This window comes from Bubalus bubalis, chromosome 24 (assembly GCF_019923935.1).
Source record: "Bubalus bubalis isolate 160015118507 breed Murrah chromosome 24, NDDB_SH_1, whole genome shotgun sequence".
NCBI lineage: Eukaryota > Metazoa > Chordata > Mammalia > Artiodactyla > Bovidae > Bubalus > Bubalus bubalis.
In genome coordinates this window covers 4,505,320-4,517,789 of record NC_059180.1, presented here as the reverse complement: position 1 = coordinate 4,517,789, position 12,470 = coordinate 4,505,320, and the positions used below count along the sequence as shown (strand labels likewise).

Here is a 12,470-nt window from a genome sequence, read left to right as displayed (position 1 = left end):
TCCTCCTCCAGTGCATAAAAGTGAAAAGTGAAAGTGAAGTTGCTCAGTCGTGTCTGATACCTCGCGACCCCATGGACTGCGGCCTACCAGGCTCCTCCATCCATGGGATTTTCCAGGCAAGAGTACTGGAGTAGGGTGCCATTGCCTTCTCCAAATTATGAATCCTGGGAGAACACAAACATATTATCCAAAACAACCCAGTTCTCCAGGCTCAGTCAGTCCACACATGCCATCCCCTCACAACGCACAAGATTCCGCAGAGCCATCCAGGGTGAACCAGAGGCTTCAGCTTTTTTCCCTCTGGAGACAATCCATGTGGGGCTTCCCCTGTGGGTCCCCAGAAAGGAACAAGAACCAGAGAAGAAGGGAGAGAAGCACAGTCCAACTGATACTGCTTCAGCCTCTGTGTCTGGCTGTGCCTGGCCTTTCCTCAATCACATCTCCTTTTCTGCTTTCATTTTTCTTTCTCCAGTCCAGCTTTGGGGAAAACATAACCTCCTACCTCTCTGGGTTGTTGGAGAGATGAATTGAGAAGGTCCACGTACAGCACCTACACCAGAGGCTTGCACCCATCGAGCACTCACATGTTGGCACTACTACACAAAGCTACCTCGAAGTAGGTCTTCGAGGGTAGTTAAACACTGGCAACACAGAACCTGAACAAAATGGTGACTTGTTATTGCTACCACACCATGTTGTACTCACAAAATCACCTGTCCTGGGATTTTTCTCAAGAAGGTTAAAGCTTTATGTGTAGGCAAGGCGACGTTTCGATTAGGTGGAAACCACCTGGACATCTGTTTTGGTGCCTGATTCCAAGCGCCCACAAGCCGGCTCGCGCCACTACCCCGCAGCCCGCTCCTCCAGTCCCTGCAGGGCTGTGCACCCAGGCGCCTCCCGACCCTGCCCCGCTCCTCGCCTGCGGCCCTGAGAACACACCGCCTGCTCCAATGGGTAGCCCCTGGGGGCGGCCGGCAGCCTCAGGAGGCGACCGGCCAGGTCCCGGGGGCCTGTGGACCATGTGCTGGGCCGCCTCGGCCCCGGGATCGCGGGAAGAGCGCGGAACTACCGCGGCTTCGCAGCACTTCAGTCAGACCCCGGAAGTGGGCGGGCGCGCGACCCCGACGAGACCCCGAGGCCGGCTGAGGACGCAGTAAGCCGCAGCCAATAGCGCGCCTGCAGTCTTTTGCGTCACTGCAAAGCTGACCAATGGGCGCGGGTCTGGCTGCCGCTTCCTGCCCACGGTCTCCTCCGCCTCGCGGGAGGGCCGGGCAGCTCTCCAGCCGCCGAGGAGCAATCGCCGCGACCCCGCCCGCGCGGTGCCCCTCTCCCGCAGGTGAGTGCAGCGGTGGCCGGGAGGTGGGATGGGCGCCTCGGTCCCTCCTGCAGAGGTTGGGGCGGCTGAGGCAGCAACTGCGTTTGTCTCACGAGTGCGGAGTGGGGAAGGGGCTGTGCTGGTGCTCGTTGCTGCACACCCGCGGGCGCACCGCCTCCGGCCCCCCGCCCCAACATGACACCCCAACCAGCATCTGCCCTGGAGTGACTTGGGAAGTGGCTGGAGGGTGGAGAGGATCGAGCCCGTCTCCTCTCCTGTGGGCAGTTATGACAGCAAAGCTGCTTGTCCTGGGATTAGCTCAGGCAGATGGTCAGGGCTGGCGCTGAGATGCTACTGGTGGCCCGGCAAGGGGCCCACCTGTCGCCCCACCACTGGGAACCAGAGTGAAACCAGGCTGACCGCCCAGATCAGAGAGCCGGGGGGTTATTTTCTGAGCTGCCGAATGTGAGAAAGGATGGACCCAGCTCCTCAGGAAGGGCTCAACTATCTTGCATGTCCTTCTGTTTCTTCCCACCGCTTTGACCCTAACATTGCCTCCCAGCAGCCCTCACAATTGTCAGGCAGGCAGTGAGCCGCTTTAGTAGCAAAGGGTTTTCTCTGTACAGGGGATGGGTGTGACAGGGTGTGATAAAAAGAAAAAAAAACATCAGAAAACCTTGCAGGAAGCAGTCCTAAGGCGATTGGGAAGTAAATGCTTCAGGCTCTCCTTTGGGACTCTCTCCCTTCCTCTACCACACCCCAGCCTACTCTCTCCACCCCCACCTTCCCTTGGGTACCTCCACTTCTCTGAAGGGATCTGTTAATTAACCGTGCAGAAAGGCAGATGGTTCTGAGGGTGGCCAGCAAGTCTTCTGAGTAGAATGACTGAGGCACCAACTGGAATTCATCGTGCAGAATTTCTTGGTGAATCGGAGGTCACTTTCTTGGGAGATGTTGCCTCTACCTCTTCACTTCTACAAAACAAAGAAATCCCAGAATTGTGGAACTCAATGCTTCAACCTCCCATTCAAGAGTCCTCTGACCCAGTGACCCGATGTCCCTAGACGTGTTACCCCATCACCTCACAGCCAGAAACTGGCTTATGAGAAATTGTGACCACATCTTGGCCAAGGAGGTGGGACTAACCAAGGATGGCTACCTCCTGTCATCTTTAGCTGGGAAGTGATGGGCACCAGGATTTTCCACTCCAGAGGGAGTTTACAAACATCACCCCCAGGTGAGTCTTTTGTTTGTTAGCTGCCCAGAAGGCTCAATTATGTCTGTTTGGAAATGACCGTTTAGTCATTTCCAAATAACTAAGTTCAACATCATCATTCATTGAGCTCAAGATGCAGACTGGGCCTGACCTCACCAGTTACTTGTACAGTGAGCCAAGAAATCTCTTTGAAGACTGGGTTCACATTAAAAATGTCACCATGGGGGATGCCCGTGGTGGCCCAAAGACTAAGACTCCATGCTCCCACATTCCACATGCTGCAACTAAAGATCCCATGTGCTGCAGTTAAGACCCAGCACAGCCTAATAATAAATAAAAAAATTTTTTATTAAAAAAAAATCACCATGGGAACTGACATACCACCTTTCCCTATGTAAAACTCTTACTTTTCCCCAACAACTTATGAAGAGGATTGTCAAACAGAGTCAAATTGAAAGACTTATACGTAAGCACCCACATACTCATCTTCCACCTAGATTCTACTATCGACAGCTTAACATATTTGCCTTATCGCATACCTGTCCACCTATTAGAAGCTTTGTTGTTGTATTGTTGTGTAGTTGCTAAGTCGTGTCTGACTCTGGGAGCCCGCCAGGCTCCTCTGTCCATGGGCTTTCCCAGGCAAGAATACTGGACTGGGTTGCCATTTCCTTCTCCAGGGGATCTTCCCAACCCAGGGATTGAACCTGTGTCTCCTGCATTGGCGGGCGGATTCTTTACCACTGAGCCACCAGGGAAGCATGACCTAGGACCTTACTTTTAACCTGAAGTATTTGTGACATTTGGCTTCCCTGGAACCGTATTTTCATCTTAGCGCAGGGAGTCAGTGAACGTAGGTGGCAGTGATTTTCTGTAACTTTGAATAAACACTCACTTTGTGCAGAGCACTGGGAGATACAGAGGAAATGAGGAGGTCAAGGACTCAGACTGACCAGAAAGAGCTTTGATTTTTTTGTTTGTTTGTTTTTAAGAGAGAGAAGATTGGCAGTCTGGGATAGTAAATGCCAAGAAGTAAAATGATTTCAGTAACACTTGTTGAGTTCCTGCTGGGTGCTGAGCAATCTGGTATAACTCTGTGCCTAGGTTACCTCTTTCAGGTCTCACAGCAACTACATAAGTAGGTCAGTTCTCCTTTATGCCTTTTCCCGATTAGGAGATTGAGGCACAGAGAGGTTAGTCAGTGGACTTTTGTTCATGCTAGATGGTAGTGGGGCCAGGACCCAAATTCCCACAGTCTGGGTCCAGTGTGACTCTGGGACTCTTGAGTCACAGTGTAAATGCTTCAGGGGGAGAGTGGACCCTCAGGCTTGACCAGGGAAGAGCAGAAGGCATCTGGAGGTACCACAGCTATCTCAGGAGTCCCAGCTCAGGCACCCAGATGAAGTTGCCAGTTTTCAAATGGCTTCAGAAAGCTAGCGTCCTGACTTCCCATGTGTTTGACCTGGATGTTGGTGCCCCAGGTGGAAGGATCACATTTCCACATTCTTCCTGTCGCCACTGCCTGTCCTGGGTGTTTTCCAAAGTTTGGCGCGTGCTCCACCTCCCAACTTCCTATTTATCCTTCAGTCACTTCCTTGCAGCCCACACTCTCTTCTCCATGTTTGTAAGACACACTTTGTTCCAGACGAGCCTAGTTGCTCACAGCAGTTGCTCCTGTTTTCAGAGGTGCTCCGTCACCCATGTTGCCATTCCAGTTGTCACGCTTTCTGTGCCCCCGGGGCATCTCGAGCAGAACAGCCTGGCTCCAGCTGTGAGGCACCCAGGCTCCATCTTTTGGTCGCTCCGGTTTCCAAGTCAGACAAGCTATGTCCTCCTTTTGCGGCGCTGCTCGGTCTTGGGTGTTGGGGCTGCTCCATCAGGCAGAGCTGCTCGCTGTGACTCCCCCAGCTGCCCTCGTCCAGCTGCTCTGTTTTGCTGCCGTAGGTCTGGCCACGTGGCCTTGACGCGGCTCCAGGAGTCACGCTCCAGGGAGCAGCAGCCCCGTCGGCCCCAGGGTTGGGGGGTGGGGGGCGGTCGGTGGTGATGCTGAAAGCTCAGCTTCTCTACACCAGTGCCACACTGGATCTTGGAGGCAGACCCTAATGCTGGGAAAGACTGAAGGCAAACGGAGAAGAGGGTGGCAGAGGATAAGATGGTTAGAGAGGTTCACGCCCAACTCAATGGACATAAACTTGAGCAAACTCCTAGAAATAGTGGAGGACAGAGGATCCTGGCATGGTGCAGTCCAGGGGTCGCACAGAGTCAGACACAACTTAGCAACTGAGCAACGACAACCGAGTTCCGGGTGAAGTTAAAAAGGGTAGCTTTACTGCTCTGCCAGGCAAGGGGGACCACAGCAGGCTAAATGCCCTCAGATACATGTGTCCCCACGTGGGGAACGTAGTGACAAGTTTTGCAGTAATTGTCCAAAGAGGGTGTGGTAAGCTCATGGATAAGCTGATGGGTTGGTGGTGAGGTCAGCACCACCATCATCAGCCTTCAGCGTCATCAACCTTTGGGCCCAATGGCCTGGGGTCTGCGTGCTTGTGCGAAGCATACTATGGTTAATCATTAACTTCTCCCACCTGGAGGGGGTTTCGGTGTCTGCAGGGTAGCTTAAAGGTACTGTGGTGTGTGATGGGGAACCAGGGCCTTGCCCCCAGGCTGCTCTGAACTGTCTCTCCCTGGTCTTGCAGTCCCTCCCTTCCCTAATTACCAACTGCTTGAATCTGCCCCTTGGAACTCAGGGAATGAAGGCTGAATGAAGGCCATCCTCTACAGTCAAAGAAACGGAGGCCCTGTGCCCAGAAGCCCCACGGGGCTCTGTGCGGTGGCAGTGGCAGAGCACAGGCGTGCGCCTGCACACCCTCCACGAAGCAGAAAGGGAAAGCAGAGAAGAAGGAACAGCAGCGGAGAATGGCAGGAGGAGGGGGTCAGGGGGAGGTGGCCACTGAAGGCGGGTGAAGACAGGCCCCTGCCATCCCTGCCACCCGCTCAATCGAGCAGCTCCTACAGGACCACACAGGACTCTGGCTGGGGTGCCGGGCCTGTGCGGACGCCCCTACCAAACCCAGAGGAAGGGGGATCACGGGGGGCCCCACCAACGGGAGGGGGCCCCTGTGCACCAGAGGGTGGGGCCTCTGGGGAGGCGTTTCAAGGATTCATTAGATCTGCAACCCGTCATTTATTCTTTAGACAAGAAAGGTCCAAATTGTGACCGAATGATAACACTATTCATTAAACTGGGGGCAGTAGGTATTTGAATAGTATATATTTTTTTCTCTGGACGTTTTTGTGTATTTTGAGAAAAAAAAAAATCCTTACCATGAGAGGGAGAAAAGGCAAAGAACAGAAAAGGAAACTGGACTGAAGCTGGGCTCTGCCCTTGCTTTGCTGGGGGGTGGGGAGGGTGCTCAGCCTCCTGCAGCAAGAGAGCGTCACCCCGGGGTTCCCTGCCTCGCCAGGCGGTGCCCGGGGCCAGGGTCCTGGACCGGCCGTGCCCACTGATCTCACCCTCCTGCCTCTCTCCCCTCAGCCCCCGCGGCCATGCCCAGCTCAGCGCTGTGGGCGGTGGACCTGTTCGGGAGGGTGTTCACACTGTCCACGGCCGGGCAGCACTGGGAGCCGTGCAGGGACGCCCAGCTGGAGTTCAAGCGGGTCAGCGCGGCCAGGGACTGCTGCTGGGGCATCGCCTGTGACCACCAGGTGTACGTGCTCGTGGGTGCCAGCGACGTTCCCATCCGCTGCCAGGAGGAGGCCTATGAGAATCAGGTGGGTCCGAAGGGTGGCGGGGTCCCAGGAGACAGCCCTGCACCCCCGACGCCTGGCCTGTTCCCGCCTGTTCCCTTCACTCTGCTGAGATCGGGCCGCACAGCCTCTGCAGCCCGCGCCCCATCCTGTCCTCACCCAGGCCACTGGCCAGGTCTGCACAGGCTCCAGGGTGGGTTCCAGGAGCTCACAACAGCCGTGCCCCCCACCACCCAGGGCGGCAGGTCCCTGCCCCTCGGGTTGCGGTTCTGGTGGCCGTCTGCTCACTTCCTGTCCTGGAGACGAGACGAGGGCCCTGCTAACCCTGGAGAGGCCTTCGCCGCCCGGGCCTAAGGCCAGTCTCTGCCTCCACCCGCAGCGCTGGAACCCCGTGGGCGGCTTCTGTGAGACGCTCCTGCCGAGTGACCGCTGGCCGTGGAGCGACGTGAGTGGGCTCCAGCACCGGCCGCTGGATGGGGTGGCGCTGCCCTCGCCGCACTGGGAGTGGGAGTCGGACTGGTACGTGGATGAGAATTTTGGAGGGGAACCCACGGAGAAAGGGGTAGGTGAACTCGGGTCTTGCCGGCGGGGCTCCCCCGTCCCCCCAGTGCTGTCCCCAGCGCCCCGTGGCATTGGACCTCGCCCTGGGCCCTGCGCGCTCCCTGCTTGCTGGACGGGGCCCATGGGTGACGCTTCAGGCCACACGCTGCCTCCCCGCCCTTCTTCCATCCCGCTCCCCCTTCCCCAGCTCTTTCCTGGCCTTCCCCGGGAAACTTCCAGAGGCCCCCCCCACCCCCACCTTGATGTTTCAGGGGTGGACGTATGCCATCGACTTCCCTGCCACTTACACGAGGGACAAGAAGTGGAATTCCTGCGTGCGGCGCCGGCGGTGGATCCGGTACAGGAGATACAAGTCTCAGGACACCTGGGCCAAGGTCTGGGGACCTGCGGGACCAGGGGGCACGTAGACGGCAGGCCTGCGGTGGGGAGGGCCACGTGGACCCGTGTGCCTAGCCTGGGGCCTGGCCTCTGACCCCTCCAGTGTTGAATGCTGTGACCCCGTGTCCCTTCCTTTGGGAGGTGGCCACTGCGGGAGCCAGGCCAGACTGTGGCCCAGGGCAGGCACAGCAGGGCGTCGCCCTGGTCTCTGGACTGCCCTATCCCGGACTGAGACTCGATCTGGTACATCTTCCTCCCCCACCCCCCAACCCCACCCCATGCGAGAGCCACTCAGGCCCTTGTATTTTTCCAGTGACCCAGAAAAACCAACCAAGGGGTGTGAGGCCTGGACTGGGGTGCTCGGGGGCCTTGAATGAGAGGAAGGCCTCAGACCCTCGCCCGACCTCTCTGGAGGGCCCATGCCACGAGGTGGGGCCGCTGGCCCAGCCTGCCTGGCCCCGGGGTGGGAGCAGCCAGGCAGCAGGGCGACGGCCAGGGTCACGGGAGCCCCCACCCCACGGCCGTGTTCTGGGGTCAGCTCCTTCTCCGTGGCGGATGGAGTCACAGCGAAGTGGGGGCCGCTGTGAGCCCTTGGGGCCAGCAGCCCAGCCCAGGGCTGGTGGAGGGAAGGACACGGCAGAGGGGCCCTCCGCCCGATGCTGCCCGCCCTGTGAAGTCAGTAGAGCCGGGCTAGAGAGCAGAGGGCAGCGTGCTGAGGGCTGGCGGGCAGCCGGGGTGGGGGCTCGCAGGAGCGGACCAGCGCCGCCCCGGGCCCAGGCACCCACAGGCACTGAGGCCTCCTGCCTCTCACCCCCTCGATGCAGATCCCTTCAGAGGACGACCCCCAGCAACTGCCAGACCCCTTCAGTGACCTCTCTGTGGGCGGGTGGGAGGTCACAGACGAGCCCGTGGGCCGCCTGTCCGTGTGGGCCGTGACCCTGCAGGGAAAGGTAAGGCCGCGCCCCAGAGCTGCGGGTGGGAGGTGGCGGACCAGGCCGCCCACGGAGTGGGTGGGGGAGAGGCTGCCCCAGCCGGCCTCCCGGGTGGATGAAGGAGGGCGCTCCCTGGGCCCTCCTCATGTCCTGTCCCAGCAGTGGGGGCTGCCTGAGCAAGTGGCATGTCGCTGGGGGCCCCACAGTCCCCCCTCCTGCGACCTTGCTGTCCTGGGGACCCCCTGGGTCCTCGTCCTCCCAGAGGCCTCTGAGCTCCCTGCGTGCCTGGTCCTGGCCTGTCCCTCCTCTGAGCACCTGGAGCCTTGGTTGGCGCCCACCCTGGGCTGGGTCGCATCAGGCTTGGCTCCTCAGAGCAAGGCTAGGCTCCCTTCCCAGTGCCCTGTGGTGCCTCCCACACAGCAGAGTGTCCAGTATATTAAGGGTGGGTGGGTAGGATGGGTGGATAAGTGGATGGATGCAGAGGGGTGTGGATAGGTGTGTGTGTGTGTATAAATGGATGGATAGTTATGTGGATGAATGCATGGATGGGTGGATGAGCAGATGGGTTGGTAGACAGGTATATGGATGAATGGATAGTGGATTACTAGGTGGGTGGGTGGGTGGGTAGACAGATGGGTAGATGGGTGGCTGATGGATGGATGGATGCAAGGCTTTTGGATGGGTGGATAGATGGGTGGATGGGGGGAGGTTTAGAGAGGAGAGGAGAGTCTTTGCTCGGGGAGCTTGTGATCTAGGAAACGTGATTCAAAGAAACGAAACCCACCCCTGGCGGCAGCAGCGGCAGCAACACAGACGGTCCTGGGCGCAGGTGACCTAACACTCTGACTCCTCAGTGCTCTGAACACAAACTGATCAAAGCTCTCTGGATGGCTTTGGAGCAGTCCCAGCGGGCGTTTATCAGGCCTACCTCCAGGTCCTGCTCGGTCCAGGCCGAGGCCACCCCATAGTGGCTTTCTCTTAGCCACACTGAAGGGTGCTGGGGAGCTGGACCGGACGCAGCGCCACTGCGGGGCCACCTGGATGCAGAGAGAGGGGAGAACGGGTTTGAGAGCCGCGCCGGATGTGAGCCAGCACTCCCCTATGTCACTCCCGTGGTCCATTAAAGGTGGAACCAGGACCTGGGCTTTGGGCGAAGTTGGGCAGACAGTCGGGTCAAACCCAGCAGGCAGCAGAAGGGGGGCTGCCCAGGACTGGTTCTGCAGTGTGGTGGGCTGTGGGTCCAGCCGCTGGTTTAGTCACTGGAGGAGAAGGCAATGGCACCCCACTCCAGTACTCTTGCCTGGAAAATCCCACGGCATCAGTCCTTGCAAAGAACATTTTGAAGTGAAGTGTCTTTCTAGTCATATCCAACTGTTTTGTGACCCCATGGACTGTAGCCCACCAGGCTCCTCTGTCCATGGAATTTTTAGGCAAGAATACTGGAGTGGGTTGCCAGTTCCTTCTCCAGGGGATCTTTCTGAGCCAGGGATTGAACCTAGGTCTCCTGCATTGCAGGCAGATTCTTATACCATCTGAGCCACCAGGGAAGCCCAAAGAACATTTTTGTTGTTGTTCAGTCACTCAGTTGTGTCTGACTCTTTGCAACCCTATGGACTGCAGCACACCAGGCTTCCCTGTCCTTCACCATCTCCTGGGGCTTGCTCAAGCTCATGTCCATTGAGCCAGTGACGCCATCCAACTATCTCTCATCCCCTCCTGCCTTCGATCAGAGTCTTTTCCAATGAGTCGGCTCTTCATATTAGGTGGCCAAAGTATTGGAGCTTCAGCATCAGTCTTTCTATGAATATTCAGGATTGATTTCTTTTAGGATTGACTGGTTTGATCTCCTTGCAGCTTGAAAAGTGAAAGTGAAGTCGCTCAGTCATGTCCGACTCTTTGCGACCCCACGGACTGTAGCCTACCAGGCTCCTCTGTCCATGGGATTTTCCAGGCCATAGTACTGGAGTGGATTGCCATTTCCTTCTCCAGGGGATCTTCCCGACCCAGGGATCAAACCCAGGTCTCCCGCATTGTAGACAGGCGCCTTACCGTCTGAGCCACCAGGGAAGTCCAACATTCCTAAAAAGGAGGCTTGAAGGTTTTATCTAGCCACCCAGCCCCCTGCTTCTCTTAGAGACAGGTGTACTGAGAGCATTTGGCCACTAGAGGGCGCAGGACACCCAGGCCAGGGCTGGAGTTCTCACAAGTCAAGCAGGTGACAAAAGAGGTCTGTCCCCTGGGACCGCCAAAATCCACGTGTCGGTGTCGCATATTCTAGCATAGGCAGGAGACATCTAATCTGGCTCGAGGCTCTGGATGGCAGTGGGGACAAGGTGAGGGAGATCTGGACGGTCCCCTCGAGACCCCGGGTCCTCTGGAGACCCCCATGTTTGGGCTGTGCACAGGCTGATGCCGATACAGCCGAATTCTGGAAGCTGACCCAGCATGGAGCTCTGGCCTGACCCTGCTGGTATCCCTCGCCTCCCAGGTGTGGTACAGAGAGAACGTCAGCCACCACAACCCTGAAGGCTCGTCGTGGTCCTTGGTGGACACCCCCGGGGAGGCGGTTCAGATCAGCTGTGGGCCCCACGACCTGCTGTGGGTGACGCTCTGGGAGGGCCAGGCCTTGGTTCGGGAAGGAATCAACAGGAACAACCCCAAAGGTGGGTGGCTCTGCGTGCTGTGCTGGGAGAGGCGGGCAGGGGGCGCCCGGCTTCAACGCCCCACCCGGCCCCGAGCTCCTAGTGATGGGGGCTGCCTGCACTTCCTCCTGGGGGCGGGTAGGAAGTTCCTGGTCCACAGTGGAGCCGCCCACGTCTGAAAATGGGATCCTGCATGTCTCCACGGGCGTCTGCGTGGTCTGGGCCGTCACTAAGGACCGGAAGGTAAGACAGTCCCTGGGGCTGGGTCTGAGGGCTCAGTTTAATGTTGACAGTCATGTGGGTTTTTGTCCTTGTGAGTGTGGTCTTAACTCTTTAGGGCTGCCCTAGTGGCCTGGTGGTAAAGAATTCGCCTGCCATTCAGGAGACATGGGTTCGATCCCTGATCCAGGAAGATCCCACATGATGCAGAGCAACTAAGCTCCTGGGCCACACCTATTGAGCCCTCGAGCTCCAGAGCCCATGCCCTGCAACGAGAGAAGCCACCGCATGAGAAGCCCTTGTACCGCAACTAGAAATAGCCATGCTCACCACGACTAGAGAAAAGCCAACATGGCAACAGACCCAGCACTGCTAGTAGTTAAAAAGTAAAAAATAAAATTATACTCTTTAGAACATAGCCGGCATCAGTCGAACCCTGTGCATTTTTCTGCTGTTGTCACTGATGATCTCTGAGCTCTTTGGTGACCCCACCCCCGCCTTGCCTGCACCCCTGTACCAAGCACAGAATGACTATCCCTCAACAGGCCATAGCATTCCAAATATCAGAAGCAAACTCTCAGCTAACTGACTGCCTACCCCTCCTTTCCAGAAGTGCTCATTTTTACCTTATCGGAGGGGGAAATAAGCTTATTTTGAGTTGCTTTCACAATCTCTTTTCTTCTTGCTTCCACTATCTCTCATCCCAGGGCATCTTTTCTTTCCTTTTTAAAAGAATCATTTATTTTTTCTGTGTTGGGTCTCGGTTGTTGGGGCTTTCCTCCAGTTGCGGAGAGTGAGGGTCGCCCCCCCAGCCACGGTGCGCGGGCCTCTCACTGAAGGGGCTTCCCTCGTTGCAGAGCCCGGGCCCTGGAGCTCACGGGCCTCAGCAGGTGCGGCTCTAGAGACAGGCTCAGTGGTTGTGGCATTTGGGCCTAGTTGCTCCGCGGCAGGTAGGCCCTCCTGGATCAGGGATCACATCTGTGTCCCGTGCATTGGCAGGGGGATTCTTCACCACTGAGCCACCAGGGAGGCCCAAGGGCATCCTTTCTGAACGGTGTGCTGTGCTCATCTGTGGCCTGAACCAAAGGACCAAATTACTCATTTATTCTTCCTGAGACTTTAAAAAAAAAAAAAACCCTTCCATTTGAGTGGCACTCCAGGGGGGTGTGTTTATTTCTGATTTCCCAGGTTTGGTTCCGAAGAGGTGTCAACTCTCACAATCCCTGTGGCACCAGCTGGATCGAGATGTTTGGAGAAATGATGATGGTGAACGTGGGCCTGAATGACCAGGTGTGTGTGGTTCTGAGCCGTGGTCAGCGGGGGCGGCCTCAGAGCGGGTGCTCCCTGCTCCCCACTGTCCCTTTCCACTAGGCCTGCTCGTGAGGCCGCTAGGGGAGGCGTCTAGGGCCGGCACACACTGCAAGCCCACGAGGGCAGCTGGGGGGCCGCTTCCGGCTGAG

At 57.4% G+C, this 12,470-nt stretch overlaps 1 protein-coding gene across 8 annotated transcripts in view; it reads left to right on the top strand.

Moving 5' to 3' along the window:
* The first annotated feature begins 1,187 nt into the window (after positions 1-1,187).
* The window catches only part of TECPR1 (tectonin beta-propeller repeat containing 1), a 27,189-nt gene continuing 15,906 nt past the window's right edge, over positions 1,188-12,470 (top strand). For all 8 annotated transcript variants that reach the window (XM_006044316.4, XM_025275585.3, XM_025275581.3 and 5 more), the window contains exons 1-8: positions 1,188-1,336; positions 6,067-6,302; positions 6,658-6,840; positions 7,091-7,213; positions 8,042-8,167; positions 10,638-10,812; positions 10,934-11,034; positions 12,199-12,300. In XM_006044316.4, coding sequence (XP_006044378.2) covers positions 1,210-1,336; positions 6,067-6,302; positions 6,658-6,840; positions 7,091-7,213; positions 8,042-8,167; positions 10,638-10,812; positions 10,934-11,034; positions 12,199-12,300 — 1,173 coding nt within the window. In that variant the 5' untranslated portion in view covers positions 1,188-1,209. The remainder of the gene's footprint in view (positions 1,337-6,066; positions 6,303-6,657; positions 6,841-7,090; positions 7,214-8,041; positions 8,168-10,637; positions 10,813-10,933; positions 11,035-12,198; positions 12,301-12,470) is intronic.